At 43.5% G+C, this 18,611-nt stretch overlaps 1 protein-coding gene across 1 annotated transcript in view; it reads right to left on the bottom strand.

Annotated features, from left to right (window-relative positions):
- Nucleotides 1–11,491: 11,491 nt before the first annotated feature.
- FBLN1 (fibulin 1) overlaps nucleotides 11,492–18,611 on the bottom strand; it is a 67,268-nt gene continuing 60,148 nt past the window's right edge. Inside the window, exons 16-17 of the mRNA XM_060684110.2 lie at nucleotides 17,743–17,874; nucleotides 11,492–12,720 (exon numbers count right to left, since the gene is read on the bottom strand). Of these exons, the coding sequence (XP_060540093.2) occupies nucleotides 12,581–12,720; nucleotides 17,743–17,874 (272 nt within the window). The 3' untranslated portion in view covers nucleotides 11,492–12,580. The remainder of the gene's footprint in view (nucleotides 12,721–17,742; nucleotides 17,875–18,611) is intronic.

Genomic DNA, 18,611 nt, shown 5'->3' with positions numbered 1-18,611 from the left:
CATCAGGAAGTTTCTGCGCATGCGCACACGGCCCCATTGCGAACTGGTAGTAAAGTTAAGTAGAACCCACCCCTGGTTTATTGGATGTCTCTTTTTACTGCTTCTCCTGTTTCGATAGTATTTCATATAATGACAGCTGTTAATCCGCTTGCAATTTTTTGAAACAAAATGTGTTGAAGTCTTAGCCATGAAAGCTAGCTGGGTGACTTTGGGCTGGTCATTCTCTCTCCGCCCAACCCACCTCACAGAGTTGTGGTTATGGAGAAAATAGGAGGAGGAAGGTGTGTTGAATATGTTCCCTAACTTGAATTGTTTGTAAAAATAATAAATATGTGGACTATCAACAAACAGGCAGACAAACAAACAAACAATGTTTTAAACCAATGGCATAGGGCCTAGCTATCTTCGAGACCGCCTGCTGCTACCGACAACCTCCCATCGACCCGTGCACTCCCACAGAGAGGGCCTCCTCAGGGTGCCATCAGCCAAACAATGTAGGCTGGTGACCCCCAGGGGGAGGGCCTTCTCTGTGGGGGCACCTACCCTCTGGAATCAGTTGCCCCCAGAGATAAGGAGAATCCAAGACCTCGGTACCTTCCGCTATGCCCTTAAAACCCACTTTTTCCAGCAAGCCGGGCTGGCTTAGGAAGAAATTTTTAAATTTTTTAAATGTTTTAATTGGTTTGTGATTTTTAAATTTTTGGGCCAAATTTATATATATTTTAATTGTTTTTAATATTTGTATTTCATGTTCTTAATTCTGGTTGTGCACCGCCCTGAGTCCTTAGGGAGAAGGGCGGTATATAAATTGAAAAATAAAATAAAAATAAAATAAAATAAAGAAATAAAGCTTATGTCAACATTTGCAAGGGACAAAGCTGGCTCATTTCTGTTTTTCATAAGAGCCAGTAGCAGGATTTATTTGTTTGCTTATTGACTAACCAATGGAATGGCAATAAATCTGGCAAGGCTTGGTTTTTATCCAGGAACTGTTACGAAGGGGAGAGAGAGTCATCTTCAGCTCATATTTCTCTTCTGCGGTCCTAACTCTGGTGTGCTGTGAGGCTGATTTAAATAACCCATCACCTGACATGGTCTTTGTATGTCCTGGTTGTATTTAGCGGCATCCACAGGACACGTCAAAGTCAAGGTGGAGGCCACCACAAATGTGATTAAAGCAGTATAACATATACGGTATTGGAAGTTAGCACCCACCCCTCTCCTAGAAGAATGAAATATTCTAGGAAATATTCAAAAAGCTGATTATTATACCTCCCTGGATGAGAAAAGGAGAAACATGATCTTGGAAAGCGACCCCCACCTTTGCTAATAGCCCCAGAAACGCTGGGCCAATTTATCTACAACACAAAAGACCTTCACCCTCAGGACATAATAGGATTAGCCCCCTACCCATCTCACCACATGGCACCTGGGAAGATTACATCACCCAGCAAGATTCAACCAAGCCTGGGACTCAAGACAACCTACATAGGTGCCCCTGCATGGCCCATTGGGAGTCTGACAACCAATCAGGATACCTGCCCTTACACAGGAACAGGAAGCTCTAAGGCGGGGCCCAAGGGGGGGTATGCATCTCTCTCTCTCTCTCTCTCTCTCTCTCTCTCTCTCTCTCTCTCTCTCTCTCTCTCCCCATCTAGCAACAGAACTCACCACATGGCACCTGGGGAGATTGCATCACCCAGCAAGGCTCAACCAAGCCTGGGACTCAAAAGACAACCTACAAAGTTACCCCTGCATAGCCCCATGGGAGTCTGACAACCAATCAGAATACAAGCTCAAATTCAAAGCCCAACAGAAGGTATAAATCTCTCTCTCTCTTTCTCTCTCTCTCTCACCCATGTGCTTTGTTGCCCAGGACCTCAAAGCCATGTGGTCCTGTCCACCATTAAACCATCTTTCCAAGCAGTCTCCATGTTTCCAGTGTCTTTTTTTCCCCACTTGGAACTGAACCCAGATGGACATTTCTTCCAACACATACATAAGAAACATGTGGAGCTCCAAGTGCACCATTGGCAATGAGTTCATTTTTGTGAACTCCCCAAATCATTTGGCAAGATCAACATGGTTGTTCCCTGGTTTCTTTCTTTCTTATTTTTTTTTTTTAAGTCCTCAGATTGTATCACAGTCTTTCTTTTCATTCCTATTTGCTAGCCTCTTACATGTTTTGTTTCCTCAAAAGGGAGATCATTCCAGGAAGGGCTTTTCCTTCCTGAATGAAGATTGTTGAAAATGAAACAGGAACAAATGCATTGCTGATCCTACATTCTTGTGGTCGACACTGATACGAATGTGTTGCCTTGCTTATATTTTGAAGTATAATTCTGCCTTTGTTCTCCGCTGTGTTTGTGAGCAGACAGGAACTAAAGTCACCATCGTTGTGTGTTTGACTTAGATAAACGTATCTTCAGGCTGTTTGCCATCCTACACTTCAGATTCTTCAACCTCTCGTTTCCAAGGAGTTTCTCAGGGATATTTTCAGGCATGATGACCTTCAAGCCACATTAACAAAGAATTTTGCAGCAATCTGTCCTCTGTAAAATATCCTAGAGAATAATTTATTTATTTATTTATTTATTTATTTATTTATTTATTTATTAAATTTTTATACCGCCCCCTCTCCCGAAGGACTCGGGGCGGTGAACAGCCAAAATTAAAAACACACAATACAAACATTAAAATACTATAAAACGAAATTAAATTTATCTTTGGTTTCCCCAATTTAAAACCCCTTACCCATAAAATTCCCCAATTAAAAGATTTTTAACCCAGCCCGGCTTGCTGAAATAAAAAACTCTTCAGGGCCCGGCGGAAGGTCCGGAGGTCCAGGATCAGTCGTATTCCTGGGGGTAGCTCATTCCAGAGGGCGGGTGCCCCCACAGAGAAGGCTCTTCCCCGGGGGGTCGCCAGCCGACATTGCCTGACCAACGGCACTCTGAGAAGGCCTTGTGGGAGCATATTGGCCAGTGGGAGGTTATCGGTGGCAGAAGGTGGTCACATAAATAACCGGGCCCTAAGCCATGGAGCGCTTTGAAGATGAGAACCAATACCTTGAAGCGCACCCGGAAGACCACTGGAAGGCAATGCAGCTCGCGCAGGAGAAGTGTCACGTGGGAGCGCCATGTCGCCCCCATAAGTACCCGCGTGGCCGCATTCTGCACCAGTTGGAGCCTTTGCAAAAAAAGAAAAAAAATGGGAAATCTCAGCACGGTTGATCTGTAGTCTGAATCTGCATCCTTGTGCTTTCTTATTTCCCTTACCCACAAACTTTCATAAGTTTTTGTAAGTTGAAAGTTTTCCCACCCTACTCTGCTTCACTGGCTGTTCTTGTCAAAATAAAGATACTCATTAGGTAATGACACCACACTGCATATTTTCTAAAACATACCAGGAAAAAAAGAAGCAAAAATCTGTTGCTTTTGGCCAAGGCTACTCATTAGTGAGTCCCTTGGACTGCAAAGTGACCAAACCAGTCAGCCCTAGACAGCGGTGAAATGCACTTACTTCGCTACCAGTTCTGGAATGTGAGTGCGCACTTCTTCTGCGCATGCACAGAGGGTCAAAAACAGGATGTAATGATGTCCCGGCGGGTGGGCAGAGCCTCCCACCACCGCCGCTACCAGTTCACACGAGCCAGATAGATCCAGCCGGATTTCACTGCTGGTCCTAGAGGAGATCAACTCTGACTGCTCTTTAGAAGGCCAGATCCTGAAGATGAAACTCAGATACTTTGGCCACCTAATGAGAAGGAAGGACTCACTGGAGAAGACCCTAATGCTGGGAAAGATTGAGGGCAAAAGAAGAAGGGGATGGCAGAGAACGAGGTGGCTGGATGGAGTCACTGAAGCAGTCGGTGTGAGCTTAAATGGTCTCCGGGGGACAGCGGTGGGTTTCAAAAATTTTTACTATCCGTTCTGTGGGTGTGGCTTGATGGGCATGGCATGACTTGGTGGGTGTGGCTTGGTAGGCATGGAAGGGGGAAAATCCTGTAAAATCTCCATTCCCACCCCACTCCATGGGAAGGTTATTGCAAAATTCCCATTTCCTCCCAATCAGCTGGGACTTGGGAGGCAGAGAATAGATGGGGCGGGGCCAGTCAGAATTTTTACTATCGGTTCTCCGAACTACTCAAAATTTCCGCTACCAGTTCTCTAGAACTGGTCAGAACCTGCTGAAACCCACTTCTGTGGGGGGATGGTAGAGGACAGGAAGGCCTGGAGGAACGTTGTCCATGGGGTCGCGATGGGTTGGACACAACTTCGCAACTAACAACAACAATTCATTAGTTATTCCTTAAGAAGCCAACACGAAACTTTAAATTCATAGAACAACCTTGTAAAAAAAAAGAGAGAGAGAACAAAAGGCTGTATGATTTTTAAAGTATTCTCATAATATGAAGGAAAAGTATTTTTCCATTTTAAGTTATAAATGAATATTTTGAAAGCCCAGTTAAAACAATCAATATATAAAAAAAGGCCAGGACTTCAGCTGCATGGCTGTAACTGCCATCAACTTTCTTTTTTTCCTGCAGGAAAGTCTGTGTTATATGTATTTATAGCACTCTGCAAATGTTGTGTTATTACACGTGTTGCCAAATTATATATTAAATCACCATAGGCAGATCAGGGGAAAACTGTACTACAAACATTGTAGTATTAATAATAGAAATAAAGGTAGTATTTGAATCCACAAAGCCAGTGTGATTTGTAAACTTCATGATGTCCATTTGAAAGGCATTGTACTTGAATTTCATTTAAGAAGATAAGGATGTATCCTGATTGTTTCCTGATTGCTTATTTGTTCCCTATGACTATCATTAAGTGTTGTACCTTATGATTCTTGATGAACGTATGTTTTCTTTTATGTACACTGAGAGTATATGCATCAAGACAAATTCCTTGTGTGTCCAATCACACTTGACCAATTAAAAAAAATCTATATATAGATGAAAAAGATATTTCTAGCTAAAGAGCTGCATATTAAATACCCAGCTGGAGAGCAATTTTTCTAATCAGATGACTTTGAAACAGATTGTCTCTTTTCCCCTGGACAAGAGCAAGATCTGCTGCAGTCATGGATGGATTAGTGTGGTGTCTTTTATCAGAGTTCAGATTTAATTCGTCGTTCAGTTGAAGAACTTGCATGTCTTTAATTTAAGACAGGATTCTCAGTTTAATTTCATTTCTGAAGCATTAACCTGCAAAGGATTCATATCATAAGTGGCATGAGTTTCATTATAGCCAAATCAATGCTGGCTTAAACAAAACATACTTGATGTTTGGTTCTCTTACCAAATAATCAGTATTTTTTTTAAAAAAGCTGTTCACGCTGGAAAGCCAAATTCCACTCTAATTTCTAAATATGTTGTAGAAACAACTGCCCACAATGAAGTTTACCATCTAGTATTTTCTGGTTAAATCTTATTTGAACACATACAGTGTTAGTCATTTTCAAAACCTGAAGTGCCATACATACAAGGGGAGAGCCTTTTCTGTGGGGGCACCTACCCTTTGGAACAGGATACCCCCAGGGATACGAATGATCCCAGATCTCCGTACTTTCCGTCATGCACTTAAGACCTTTCTGTTTCACCAAGCCAGACTAGCATAAATTTCTTCTAATTGTTCTAAATTTTATGCTGAAGATTCTTAACCGATGAGTTTTTTTATCCAAATTGGTTTAATTATTTTAAATTGCTTTATTTCACATTTTATATGTATGTTATTTTGACTGTTCACCACCCTGAGTCCTTCGGGAGAAGGGCAGTATAAAAATTAATTAATTAATTATTAAATAAATAAATAAATAAATAAATAAATAAATAAATAAATAAATGGAATTATGAGGATGTTATCCATTATACTGATGCCTTTTTGTTATTATTACAAAATCTGCCCCAAATTTTGGCAAAGCAGTTCATCTACTACAGGGTATAATTTGAAGTTACTCCTCATTTGTAGACAGGTGGTTTTTCTTACCAATTCTGAGGTCAGGAATGGGACAGTGGAAGGAATGATGTACTCATGTTGACAATACCTTCTCTGACCAGCTTTGGGATTTATGTGGAATATTCCTCATTCCTCATTCCTTAAACTTAAGGGTAAAAGTGATTTTTATTGGACAACTAATATCTCCACAAACAGTGTTACAGTCTTTGGAATAGCTTTCCTTCCTTCCTTCCTTCCTTCCTTCCTTCCTTCCTTCCTTCCTTCCTTCCTTCCTTCCTTCCTTCGTCGTTCAACCTTCAATCTTCTTAGCATTCATAAATTTGGAAAATGGACAAGCAAGGAATATGAAAGAAGAGGGGATGAGAAGCATTTCTTTAAAGAAAAAATGTCTAGCCAAATAATTTAGAATCGTCTTGAAAAAGACTGCAAGAAAAGAGAAGCCAAATTTTAATCTTTATAATCTTGATTGTAGGCTGAAGATTGGCATCAAACCTAGGGTTTTAATTTGATATTCAAGAACATACTAACTTTGGTAACTGGTCGCTTCAAAGAAAAAAGGGTTAAATTATTCCTTAACTTGAATAAGAATAGAATAACAGAGTTGGAAGGGACCTTAGAGATCTTCTAGTCCAACCCCCTGCTTAGGCAGGAAACCCTACACCACTTCAGACAAATGGTTATCCAACATCTTCTTAAAGTTGGAGCATTCGCAACTTCTGGAGGCACTGGTTAATTGTTCTCACTGTCAGGAAATTTCTCCTTAGTTCTAGATTGCTTCTCTCCTTGATTAGTTTCCAACCATTTGCTTCTTGTCCTGCCCTCAGATGCTTTGAAGAACAGTTTGACTCTCTCTTCTTTGTGGCAGCCCCTGAGATATTGGAACACTGCTATCATGTCTCCCCTAGTCCTTCTTTTCATCAAACTAGACATACCCAGTTCCAGCAACCATTCTTCATATGTTTTAGCCTCCAGTCCCCGAATCATCTTGGTTGCTGTTCTCTGCATTCTTTTCAGAGTCTCCACATCTTTTTTATATTGTGGCAACCGAAACTGGATGCATTATGCTGGTTTATGTCTTTAATTAAGATATGAGTGACTGATGCATATGTCAAATCAACCTTGGTGTGAGTCACGTAGGCCAGGCTCTGCTGTCATCAATCCTTCTTTCTGATCAACACAGCCAGGGATGGGATTCAGCCGGTTCATACTGATTCAGGCAAACCGGTAGTTGTGACCTGCGGGTGGGAGTGGGCCCACCCATCCTGGTGCTATGCCATCTTATTTAGCTGCATTTTTTTAAGCCGCATGCACGTGTGTGCGCGAGCAAAGCGCATGCACAAAAGACCGCGCACACTCACATTTTCGGTGCTGGGGTGAACTGCAGGGGTTTGTTCTACTTACCTTTACTACCGGTTCACAGCGGGGGAGAGCGTGCACAGAAGCTTCTGCACATGCGCAGATCAACCATGATGACGTTGTGGAGGGTGGGCGGAGCCTCCCGCTGGTTCTATTGAACCAGACTGAACCGGGAGCAACCCACCACCGGGTTATTAAATTATGTGAAGCCCAGCTCTGAACTCAGCCATTGAGGCTGGAAGATGGCATGAACCAAAAAGAAAGTACAGATAATGTGGCCAAAAGAGTAAGTCCAAGTTCATGGGCATCCCATTAGTATCAACTATAAATACCCTTCCTTGGTTGTGTAATTATTGGAGTGTGTAATTATTTTAAATCAAATACGGCCTTGATGCATATCAATATTTTCCTCTTGTAGACATGTTTTTTTTTAAAAAAAATAATTTACTTTTTTTGGCACAGAGCACTATGAAGGCAGAGCCCACTAAGCTTTAAATCGGCCACTATTCTTAGAACATCAAGGCAAAGCTGTTGGCAAATGTAAAATAATATATTAAAACTATATTTATTTTCTAGGAATGTATTATTTTCAATGCCTTTTTCCTATTCAATCTAGCAAAGAAGAAAGGGAAGAAATGGCTATAACTTGATTATGATTATAAGCAGATGTAGATATTAAAATAAATCAGCAAGCATGTAATTTGCAAGTTAGAAAACCTAATGGAATAAGTGAGAAGAGATTTTCCTCTATAAACAGACCCTCCCCTGTAAACTGGTTTTCCCCAGACTAATATTCTCCAGAGGTGTTGGGATAAACCCTCCTAGAATTCCCAATCAATGACGGAAATTTAAAATGACAGAAATTGTTTAAAATTGGAAAGCAGAAAGAATGTGGATTATCATTTCAAAGGCAGTGGTGGGATTCAGCCAGTTCGCACCTATTTGGGAGAACCGGTTGTTAACCTTCTAAGCAGTTCGGAGAACCGTTTGTTGGAAGAAATCTTATTTTTTTCCCCCACTTTACAGGGCTAATCCTGTAAGGAAGGCAGGAAGGAAACATTCTGGTGGTGTTTCTAGCCTAATCTTTATTGCCCTGCTTACAGAAACTGCCTCTTCGGTTAACCCTTATTGCATTGTAACAGCTAAGGCGAAGCACCCATCGATGTGAGTGATGTTGAATTGGCCACGCCCCCACACGGTCACATGACCACCAAGCCACGCCTACCCAGCTGGTCATTAGGGCAGAGAACCAGTTGTTAAATTATTTGAATCCCACCACTGTTCAAAGGGTCAGAAGGATCTAGAAGTTCAACTCAGTTTGGATTTGCAGAAAATGCTTTCCATGTTCAATCTGTTAAAATGTGTTCCACGATCCTCCCAAACCAAATTGCTTCACAGGTAGAGAAGGTAAGATCATCATTTGCCTGGTATAGATTTTTAAATTGGGTTCATTTCCTCCGAAACACGATTTCACTGGTGGAAATCCACAGAATAATGATCCCCTGAATCCCTCTAAGATTCTCCTCTAGATCAGTGTTTTTCAACCATGACAACTTTAAAAATGCATCAATTTCACTCCCAGAATTCCCTAACCAGCAGGCTGGAGAATTCTGGGAGCTGAAGTCTACACATGTTCAAGTTGCCAAAGCTGAGAAATACTGATCTAGATATCTCCTATTTCCTCTAGGTAGGAAAGGACATAAACCAGTGGTGAAATCTAAAATTTGTTACTATCGGTTCTGTGGGCGTGGCTTGGTGGGGGGGAATGTGACTGGGTGGGCGTGGGCATTTTTTTTAAATTTTTAAAACCATTTTTTCTACAACCTCTTTGGCGAAGAGGTTGTAAAAAAATGTTTTCAAAAGGCTCTGACGATTCCAGCTGAGTTGCCTGATCGGCAGAGGCTTTTTTTCTTTTAAATGCCTCTGACGATCAGGCAACTCAGCTTGGATCGGCAGAGGCCTTTAAAAGAAAAAAAGCCTCTGCTGATCAGGCAACTCAGCTGGGATCATCAGAGGCTTTTTTTTTTTTTACTTTTTAAAGCATTTTTTCAGCCAAAGAGGTTGTAGAAAAAATGCTTTTAAAAGTAAAGAAAAAAGCCTCTGATGATTGTGTGGCTCAGCTGGGTATGGGGGGGGCAGGGATTTTTGCTATCGGTTCTCCAAACCACCCACCTCCATCGCTACCGGATCGGGTGATCCAGTCCGAACCGGGAATATTTCACCCCTGACATAAACTAATTTAAAAGAAAATGCTGCAGTTTATTTTCTAATGTTGCAATCAAATAGCATATTATCATGAGAAAAAGTTAAATACATGTAAAACTTGTGTGTTGAATAGGCATTTCAAAAATTACAGGCTTGTCTTTGTTGTTCAACAGACTGGAAGCTTATAGTAGAGTAGTTCCAGCTCCTTTTTTTAGGAAACCTTAGGGACTATAAGTGAGAAAGAGTATGAACTTTTAGCTGAGACATTTCCTCACCCTTCAAAAAAAAAATAATGTATCATTGGGATGGGGGTAAGTCATGAGACTTCTGAAAAAGCTTGGAAAACAGTTATGTGGTCAACCTGAAGTACTGCTTCATTAGCAACTGGATGAATTAAAAGGGACTCCATGTTTACATTCTCCTCTTCATGTTTTCGTGAACATCAACCATTCTTCTAGCATTCTTGTTTCTTGATTTAGGGCCACAACCTGACAGCAAAATTGACCCAGACACATTATGAAATGTCTGTAGTTTCCATATTCGCACTACTTAGTCATTCATCTAAAATTACTCATTTCCCATTTGTGAAAGCTTTCTGCTCCTTTAAACCGACAAGAATCATTTAATTAAGTTGAACATCGGTGGATACTTAAAGGCAGGGGTGGGCTTCGAAATTTTAGCAAGGGGTTCTCTGCCCGGTTGCTGGGTGGGCGTGGCCATGGTGGGCGTGGCCTAGTCGGCAGGGGTGAACTGCTCCCGGTTCGGACCGGATCACCCGATCCGGTAGCGATGGCGGCGGGTGGTTCAGAGAACAGGTAGCAAAAATCCCTGAGCCCCACCTCCCATGCCCAGCTGAGCCGCACGATCATCAGAGGCTTTTCTTTTTTTACTTTTAAAAGCATTTTTTCTACAACCTTTTCCGACGAAAAAATGCTTTTAAAAGTAAAAAAAAAGCCTCTGATGATTGCGCGGCTCAGCTGGGATCATCATAGGCTTTTCAAAGCATTTTTTCTGCAACCTCTTGCTGAAGAGGTGGTAAAAAAAATGCTTTGAAAAGTCTCTGACGATCCCAGCTGAGTTGCCTGATCGGCAGAGAGGTGTTTTTTAAAAAATCAGGCAACTCAGCTGGGACCGTCAGAGAGGCTTTTTAAAAAATACCTCTCTGCGGATCAGGCAACTCAGCTGGGATCTCCAGAGAGGTATTTTTTAAAAAGCCTCTCTGACAATCCCAGCTGAGTTGCCTGATCGGCAGAGGCTTTTCAAAGCATTAGAAAAAATGCTTTGAAAAGTTTAAAAAAAAAAAGTTGGCCACACCCACCCAGTCACATTACCCCCCCCACCAAGCCCCGCCCACAGAACCAGTAGTAACAAATTTTACATTTCACCCCTGTTAGTCGGCCTCCTGCACCATGCTTGGGGGGGGCATTTTTGCCCTCCCTGGGCTCCGGAGACTTTCCTCGAGCCTCCAGGAGGGCGAAAACTGCCTCTCCGAGCTCTGAAGGCCGGAAACATGCCCGTTTCTGGCCTTCCTGAACTTCCAGTAGGCCTGTTTTTCTCCCTCCCCGAGCCTCTGCGTGCGCCCTGCACTTATCTGCATCCAAAATGGGCCACGTGCGGACTCCACGGAGGGGCAGGGTGGGGTGGGCAGGGCCAGCCAGGAATGGGATTTGGGGGTTCTCTGAACTGCACAGAATCTTAGCTAGAGGTTCTCCCGAACCCCTGCGAACTCCCAGCAGCCCCACCCCTGCTTAAAGCCCCCAAAGAGGTCTCCTTCCTTTTTAATGTCAAAATGTATCCCTGAATTAAACTAAATTTGTGATCAATTGTACTTATGTATTTGGTGTCTCAATATCAAGTTAAAAATTCTTGTGGGTCTCTCACAGCTGCCATACTTCACACAGGCAGAGCAATACATTTCTACTCTTAAAAATCAAACCTGCATTCATGAATCAGCTGACAGCAGAAACAGTAAGATAAGTTGTTTTATTGCAGAAAAGAAGGAAGTCATATATATGTGTGTGGGATTCCAGCCCTTTCAACAAAGCATGTACCACACCTAAAATTTCAAAGGAGATTAATTTTTAGAGAGAACCAGAGGAGTCCCTTATGTGAGCTGAAGACTCGGTGTCCTCTTTGAGGAGCAAACCTCCTGGGCGTGGCTACTAATACCACCAACAAGCCAGGATCTTCTTGGATTGAGAGATATATACTTCAGTCTGACTGCAGCATTAGAAAGAGAGTGTGCTTTTTGTACTGTATGCTGAAGATCCCTGGGCACTAAAAGGCTCAGTTTTCCACCATTCTCTTGCCTTGTCGCCCAGTGTCCCTTTAACGACACTCTCAAATTTAACAGTAACAGAGTTGGAAGGGACCTTGGAGGTCATCCAGTCCAACCCCCTGCTCACACAGGTGACCTATACTAGGGATTTGAACCGCCGAATTACCGACCTTTCTGATCGACAAGCTCAGTGTCTTAGCCACTGAGAAAGAAGCCAAAGCACACAGCCAGGTAAAACAGGGATCTGAAATATTACTGGACAGTTGGTGACTGGGATTAGGGGGTCCAATGCCAGTAGGAAGAAACCCAATCAGCGGGAGTTAGTGCTGACTCCAGATGACAAAATGATTGTTTAAAAAAATTCTACATTTTAAAAAAGAAATCACAGCCGGGTAAAACGTTCAAGGAGGTGGAAGCATCAAAGACAGCAAGCCTCAGATCTGCAAAATCCAGTCTCAAGTGCTTAACAAAATAGCTGAGATTAAAACTCAACAAGAGGCCCCCAGACGCAAAAAAGAAAACATACTGTATATACAACACAATGTTAACTACCGTGAATTTACAGGCATTGATATCCTACTTCTATTTTAGATGGTTTGCTAATTTGTCCTGCAATTAAGCTAGAAACCAGATTACATCCTTGGAAAAGAAGGCTACAAGGTCCTTTTTCTCCATATCCTCCCCCCCCCAACCCCCCCATTATGAATACAGAGCTTCCAGATAATTTGTGGTGGAGTTTCGCTTTGACGCTCTCTTCTCTTCATTAAATAGTCCATCAGAACCAATATTCCGAAACAAAGATGTGGACGTTAACGACATTACGATGCGAGACAACCCCTCCAACAACGTAGTTCATCTCCAACTTCAGGGTGGCGTAGAAAGGACCAATGATGGGCTTCACTTGTCGAACGACCCCTGTGAGAAGAGAGACAGCAACGACAGCAGCAACAATAATTAGCATCAACATTTTTTAATCGCTGTGACATGATGAGCATCGCTTTGGTTCCTTTTGCTAGGTAAGGTAAAGCACATATGTGCTAGTCTTTCCCAACTCTAGGGGGCGGTGCTCATCTCCGTTTCAAAGCCGAAGAGCCAGCACTGTCGGAAGACGTCTCTGTGGTCATGTGACCGGCATGACTAACCGCCAAAGGCGCACGGAACGCTGTCACCTTCCCACCAAAGGTGGTCCCTATTTTTCTACTTGCATTTTTTACGTGCTTTCGAACTGCTAGGTTGACAGAAGCTGGGACAAGTAACGGGAGCTCACCCCGTCACGCGGCACTAGGGATTCGAACCGCTGAACTGCCGACCTTTCGATTGACAAGCTCAGCGTCTTAGCCACTGAGCCACCACATCCCTTACTTTAATTCTATAAGTAACTTCAAAATACACTAGGACACCTAGATTCTGCACATTGCTGGTCCAATGATTGGAGGAAATCTCTAATTTTTCTTTTTATTTCTCAGGTCAGAATGTTGGCCAAACCTAGCAGCCCCTTCAGAGGAAGGATGAGATGACCCTAAACATACTACAAAAAAGATGTTGAGACTTTGTAAAAAGTTCAGAGAAGAGCAACTGAGATGATCCAAGGCCTGGATACAAACACATATGAAGAACAGCTGCAGAATTTGGGTTTGGCTAATCTAAAGAAAAGAAGAATTAGGAGTGACATGATAATAGTATTCCAGTGATTTGAGGAACTGCCACAAAGTAAAAGGGGGTGAAATCAGGGGTGAAATCCAGCAGGTTCTGACAGGTTCTGGAGAACCGGTTGTGGAAATTTTGAGTACTTTGGAGAACTGGCAAATACCACCTCTGGCTGGCCCCAGAGTGGGGTGGGAATGGAGATTTTGCAATATCCTTCCCCCAGGAGTGGGGTGGGAATGGAGATTTTGCAATATCCTTCCCACAGGTGTGGGGTGGGAATGGAGATTCTGCAATATCCTTCCCCCAGGTGTGGAGTGGGAATGGAGATTTTGCAATATCCTTCCCCCAGGTGTGGGGTGGGAATGGAGATTCTGCAATATCCTTCCCCCAGGTGTGGGGTGGGACTGGAGATTCTGCAATATCCTTCCCCCAGGAGTGGGGTGGGAATGGAGATTCTGCAATATCCTTCCCCCAGGAGTGGGGTGGGACTGGAGATTCTGCAATATCCTTCCCCCAGGAGTGGGGTGGGACTGGAGATTCTGCAATATCCTTCCTCCAGGAGTGGGGTGGGAATGGAGATTCTGCAATATCCTTCCCCCAGGTGTGGAGTGGGAATGGAGATTCTGCAATATCCTTCCCCCAGGAGTGGGGTGGGAATGGAGATTCTGCAATATCCTTCCCCCAAGAGTGGGGTGGGACTGGAGATTTTGCAGTATCCTTCCCCTGCCATGCGCACCAAGCCAGACCACGCCCTCCAAGCCATACCCACAGAACCGGTAGTAAAAAAATTTGGATTTCACCACTGGACTACCTGCATATCCTTTAAACACAGGTGTGTCTCTGGGTATGGCCAAAAAAAAATCAAGATGGTGGCCAAGTCGGTACAATAGAAGCTCTACCCTGCTGGATAAAAGAAACTCAATAGGAGAGCTAAGACAAAGCCAGGGAAAGATTTGAGAGGTAGATTTTTTTTTAAAAAAAGCCAAGAATGTGCTTTCTATTAATTCAGGGCAACTGTATCAAAGTTTTACTTTGCAGGAATTAGTGGCCTTGGCTGAATACAGGTGGCATTAGAAAATTAGGCAGAGCTAAGGGGGAAAAAGGCCTTTTAATACCCCAAGCTTTAATAAAACCTTTTTGTACAGGCAGGAAACGAATTCTTACCTGACAGCTGGTTAAAGAAAAAAAGAGAGAGAGAGAGAGGGAGAGAAAGAAGCTGAATAGCCTCCTAGTCAAAAGTCTGTAAAAAGGCTTAAAGAGAACAAGCAGAGGCTTTGCTACTGTTTACCTTTTCTCCTGGATCAGCTGTGACACTTTCCAGGCAGAGATGAAAAAAAAAAACCCGGTTCTCTTTGGCTCACTTACTTTGTTTTATTTATTTATTATTTATTTTTAATTTGATTTATATGCTGCCCTTCTCCGGAGACTCAGGGCGGCTTACAATGCGCTAAGCAATAGCCTTCATACTTTTGTATATTTATACAAAGTCATCTTATTGCCCCCACAAACTGGGTCCTCATTTCACCTACCTTTGAAAGGATGCAAGGCTGAGTCAACCTTGAGCCTGGTGAGATTCGAACTTACAGTAATTGCAGACAGCTGGTGTTAATCACAATGCTTAGTCTGCTGAGCCACCAGGCTCGTATTTACACCAAACTAACATACAAAGTGAGCTGCAGTCAGCTCAGCTCTTGGTCCATCCATATCCCTTAATTTCTGGCCGCTGAGAAACACGCCCAGCCTTTGTCTTGGTCCACAGCTTCACCCCCGGCTCTGCTTTTGCAGCCTCCAGACCAGAGGTGGGTTTCAGCAGGTTCTGACCAGTTCTGGAGAACCGGTAGCGGAAATTTTGAGTAGTTCAGAGAACCGGTAAATACCACCTCTGACTGGCCCCGCCCCCATCTATTCTCTGCCTCCCGAGCCCCAGCTGATTGGGAGGGAATGGGGATTTTGCAGTAACCTTCCCCAGGATTGGGGTGGGAATGGAGATTTTACAGTATCTTTCCCCTGCCACGCCCACCAAGCCACGCCCACAGAACCGGTAGTAAAAAATTTTGAAACCCACCACTGATGCAGACCCCTTGTTCTGACCCTAGGCTTCCCCAGCAGTATGCACGGTCCCGTTGCAAACCGGTAGTAAAGGTAAGTAGAACCCACCCCTGGTCTTGTACATTATTATCTTCTCCTTGGCCACCATCTTGAATTCTGGGAGTTGAAGTCCACAAGTCTTAAAGCTGCCAGGTTTGACGACCTCTGCTTTAGCAAATTTAAGACATGTGGATTTCAACTTCCAGATTTCCCTAGCCAGCATGCTAGCTAGGGAATTCTGGTTGTTGAAGTCCATGCATCTTAAAGCTTGTTGGGTGGGGATCTCTAGGAGGTGAAGCCCATGTAGCATCAAGGTCTCAAGGTTGAGAAACACGGATACAACTGTCTGATTGTGAGAGCAATCAACCCATGGAACAGAAGTTGCCTTCAGAAGTTGTGGGAGCTTCATCACTGGAAGCTTTCAAGAAGAGACTGGACCACCAACTGTCAGAAATGGTGTCAGGTCTCCTGCTTTTTGGGGGAGGGGAGGTTGGACTAGATGACCTACAAGGTCCCTTCCAATTCTGTTCTTCTGTTCTGCTAACTTTACAGGCTATAAAGAAGGGGAATTCAGTCTGTCATTGAAATGACACCTTGGAAATGTGGATTGGGGCAAGAAGATAGTTTGAGTGCCACAGGAAGATAGCAACACACAGCTCCTATAAAAACATGTGCTTTTCTGTAAAGGTAAAGGTTCCCCTTGCACATATGTGCTAGTTGTTCCCGACTCTAGGAGGCAGTGCTCATCTCCATTTCCGAAGAGCCAGCACTGTCCAAAGACGTCTCTGTGGTCATGTGGCACTAGGGATTCGAACCACTGAACCGCCGACCTTTTGATCGACAAGCTCAACATCTTAGCCACTGAGCCACCGCATCCTTCTATAGAGGCCCCTAAAATATGCAGTTACCTTCCCACCAAAGGTGGTCCCTATTTTTTCTACTTGCATTTTTTACGTGCTTTCGAACTGCTAGGTTGGCAGAAGCTGGGACAAGTAACGGGAACTCACTCCCATTATGCGGCACTAGGGATTCGAACCGCTGAACTGCCGACTTTTTGATCGACAAGCTCAACATCTTAGCCACTGAGCCACCGCATCCTTCTATAGAGGCCCCTAAAATATGCAGTCTTTCTCCCTGCCTGATTTTATAATGACCAAACTTTGGGTTGCATATGTATATATTGATTGTCATTCCCGATTTCATCATTTCTAGGCTAGCATTTTCCTTGCGGAAAATCATCTTGCAGATCTTTAATGGCTGTTTTCCCAAGAGCTCTTCTTTAACACCCCAAAGCTTAGGAGCCTGCTTGAAAACATTCCCCCTTTGGCACCAAGTAGGTAATCACTTCTGCTGGAGAAATTTTGAAATAAATTGGAATAAGCATGACCACAGTGCCATCTTCAGGCCATGCCGTAAGACAGGTTCTAAAATTTACGGATGGATACAGATGGTTTGTTTCACTTGACCAACATTTCTCAACCTTAGCAACTCATAAGATGTAATGACTTCAACTCCCAGAAGCCATGCTGGTTGGGGAATTCTGGGAGTTGAAGTCAGTACCTCTTGGAATTGCTAAGATTGAGAAACGCTCCTTAGCCCATCACTCAGCATGTTTTATTTTTGTTTTAATTCTATAAAGGTAAAGGTTCCCCTCGCACATATGTGCTAGTCGTTCCCGACTCTAGGGGGTGGTTCTCATCTCCATTTCAAAGCTGAAGAGTCAGCACTGTCCGAAGACATCTCGGTGGTCATCTGGCCGGCATGACTAAATGCCAAAGGCTCACGGAACGCTGTTACCTTCCCACCAAAGGTGGTCCCTATTTTTCTACTTGCATTTTTTACGGGCTTTCGAACTGCTAGGTTGGCAGAAGCTGGGACAAGTAATGGGAGCTCACCCTGTTATGCAGCACTAGGGATTCGAACCGCTGAACTGCCGACCTTTCGATTGACAAGCTCAGCATCTTAGCCACTGAGCCTGGATGGATGGATGGATGGATGGATGGATGGATGGGTGGGTGGATAGTTGGGTGGGTGGATGGATGGATGGATGGATGGATGGATGGATGGATGGATGGAAGGATGGATGGATGGATGGATGGATGATTGATGGATGGATGGATGGATGGATTGGGTGATGGAATATCATATCAAAACCATTGGGTTCAATGGTAAGAGCTACAACCCAAAAGAGGAATGTCTTACCCACAGTCATGCCATCTGCATAACGCTTGATGATGTCAAAAGAATCCCGTAAATTTCCTTCAGTTATATCAAATATGATGTCGGCCTCATTGCTCGGGTATGCTGGCGTGATGGCACGAAGGAAAATAATCTCTGAGGAGAGAGAGAGCATGAAGGTCACTTCAGTGGTGGGTTTCACTTACCTTTCCCACTGGTTCACTCACACGCACGTCACTTCTGCACATGCACAGTATTTGATGATGTCTGGGTGAGTGGGCGGAGCCTCTCACCGCTGCTGCTACCAGTTCATCTGAACTGGGGCGAACCGGTAGCAACCCACCACTGGGTCACCTGAAGATAGCACCATTGGGAAATAACTGCCATAAAGACCGGTGTTATCTATTTAACCAGTTGGACCAATTTAGTTAAAGAAAATAACAACAGACCCAGGATATGATGTTGGAATTGCTTGGCTGGGAGAAGGAACAGCGTTTTCTCCCTGACTAGAATATTTGCAACTTGATCCAACAAGCAACCTAAGATTTCAGAATCTCATTCTAGAACCTAATCAGCAACCATGGCCAGGTAAACTAAAAGGAACAGATATTTTAAGAATCATTTTTTTGTGTCACTGATGGGATGGAGGTTCCCTGTAATATCATAGAACTTCCTCCATCTTGTGCCTTCTAGGGATCTTGGACTATAAAGGCTTCCAATCCTAACCAGTGTGCTCAACAGACTTATTGGGTAGTAAGGAATCCAAGATACCTAAAATCAGAGGTGCGTTTCAGCAGGTTTTGACCAGTTCTGGAAAACCAGTAGCGGAAATTTTGAGTAGTTCGGAGAACTGGTAGTAAAAATTCTGATTGGCCCGCCCTCATTTATTCTCT

Source organism: Pantherophis guttatus, chromosome 7, assembly GCF_059756535.1.
Source record: "Pantherophis guttatus breed Tessera chromosome 7, ASM5975653v1, whole genome shotgun sequence".
Taxonomy (NCBI): domain Eukaryota; kingdom Metazoa; phylum Chordata; class Lepidosauria; order Squamata; family Colubridae; genus Pantherophis; species Pantherophis guttatus.
Note: the sequence above shows the minus strand (reverse complement) of the source record. Positions and strands in the feature narration are given on the sequence as shown.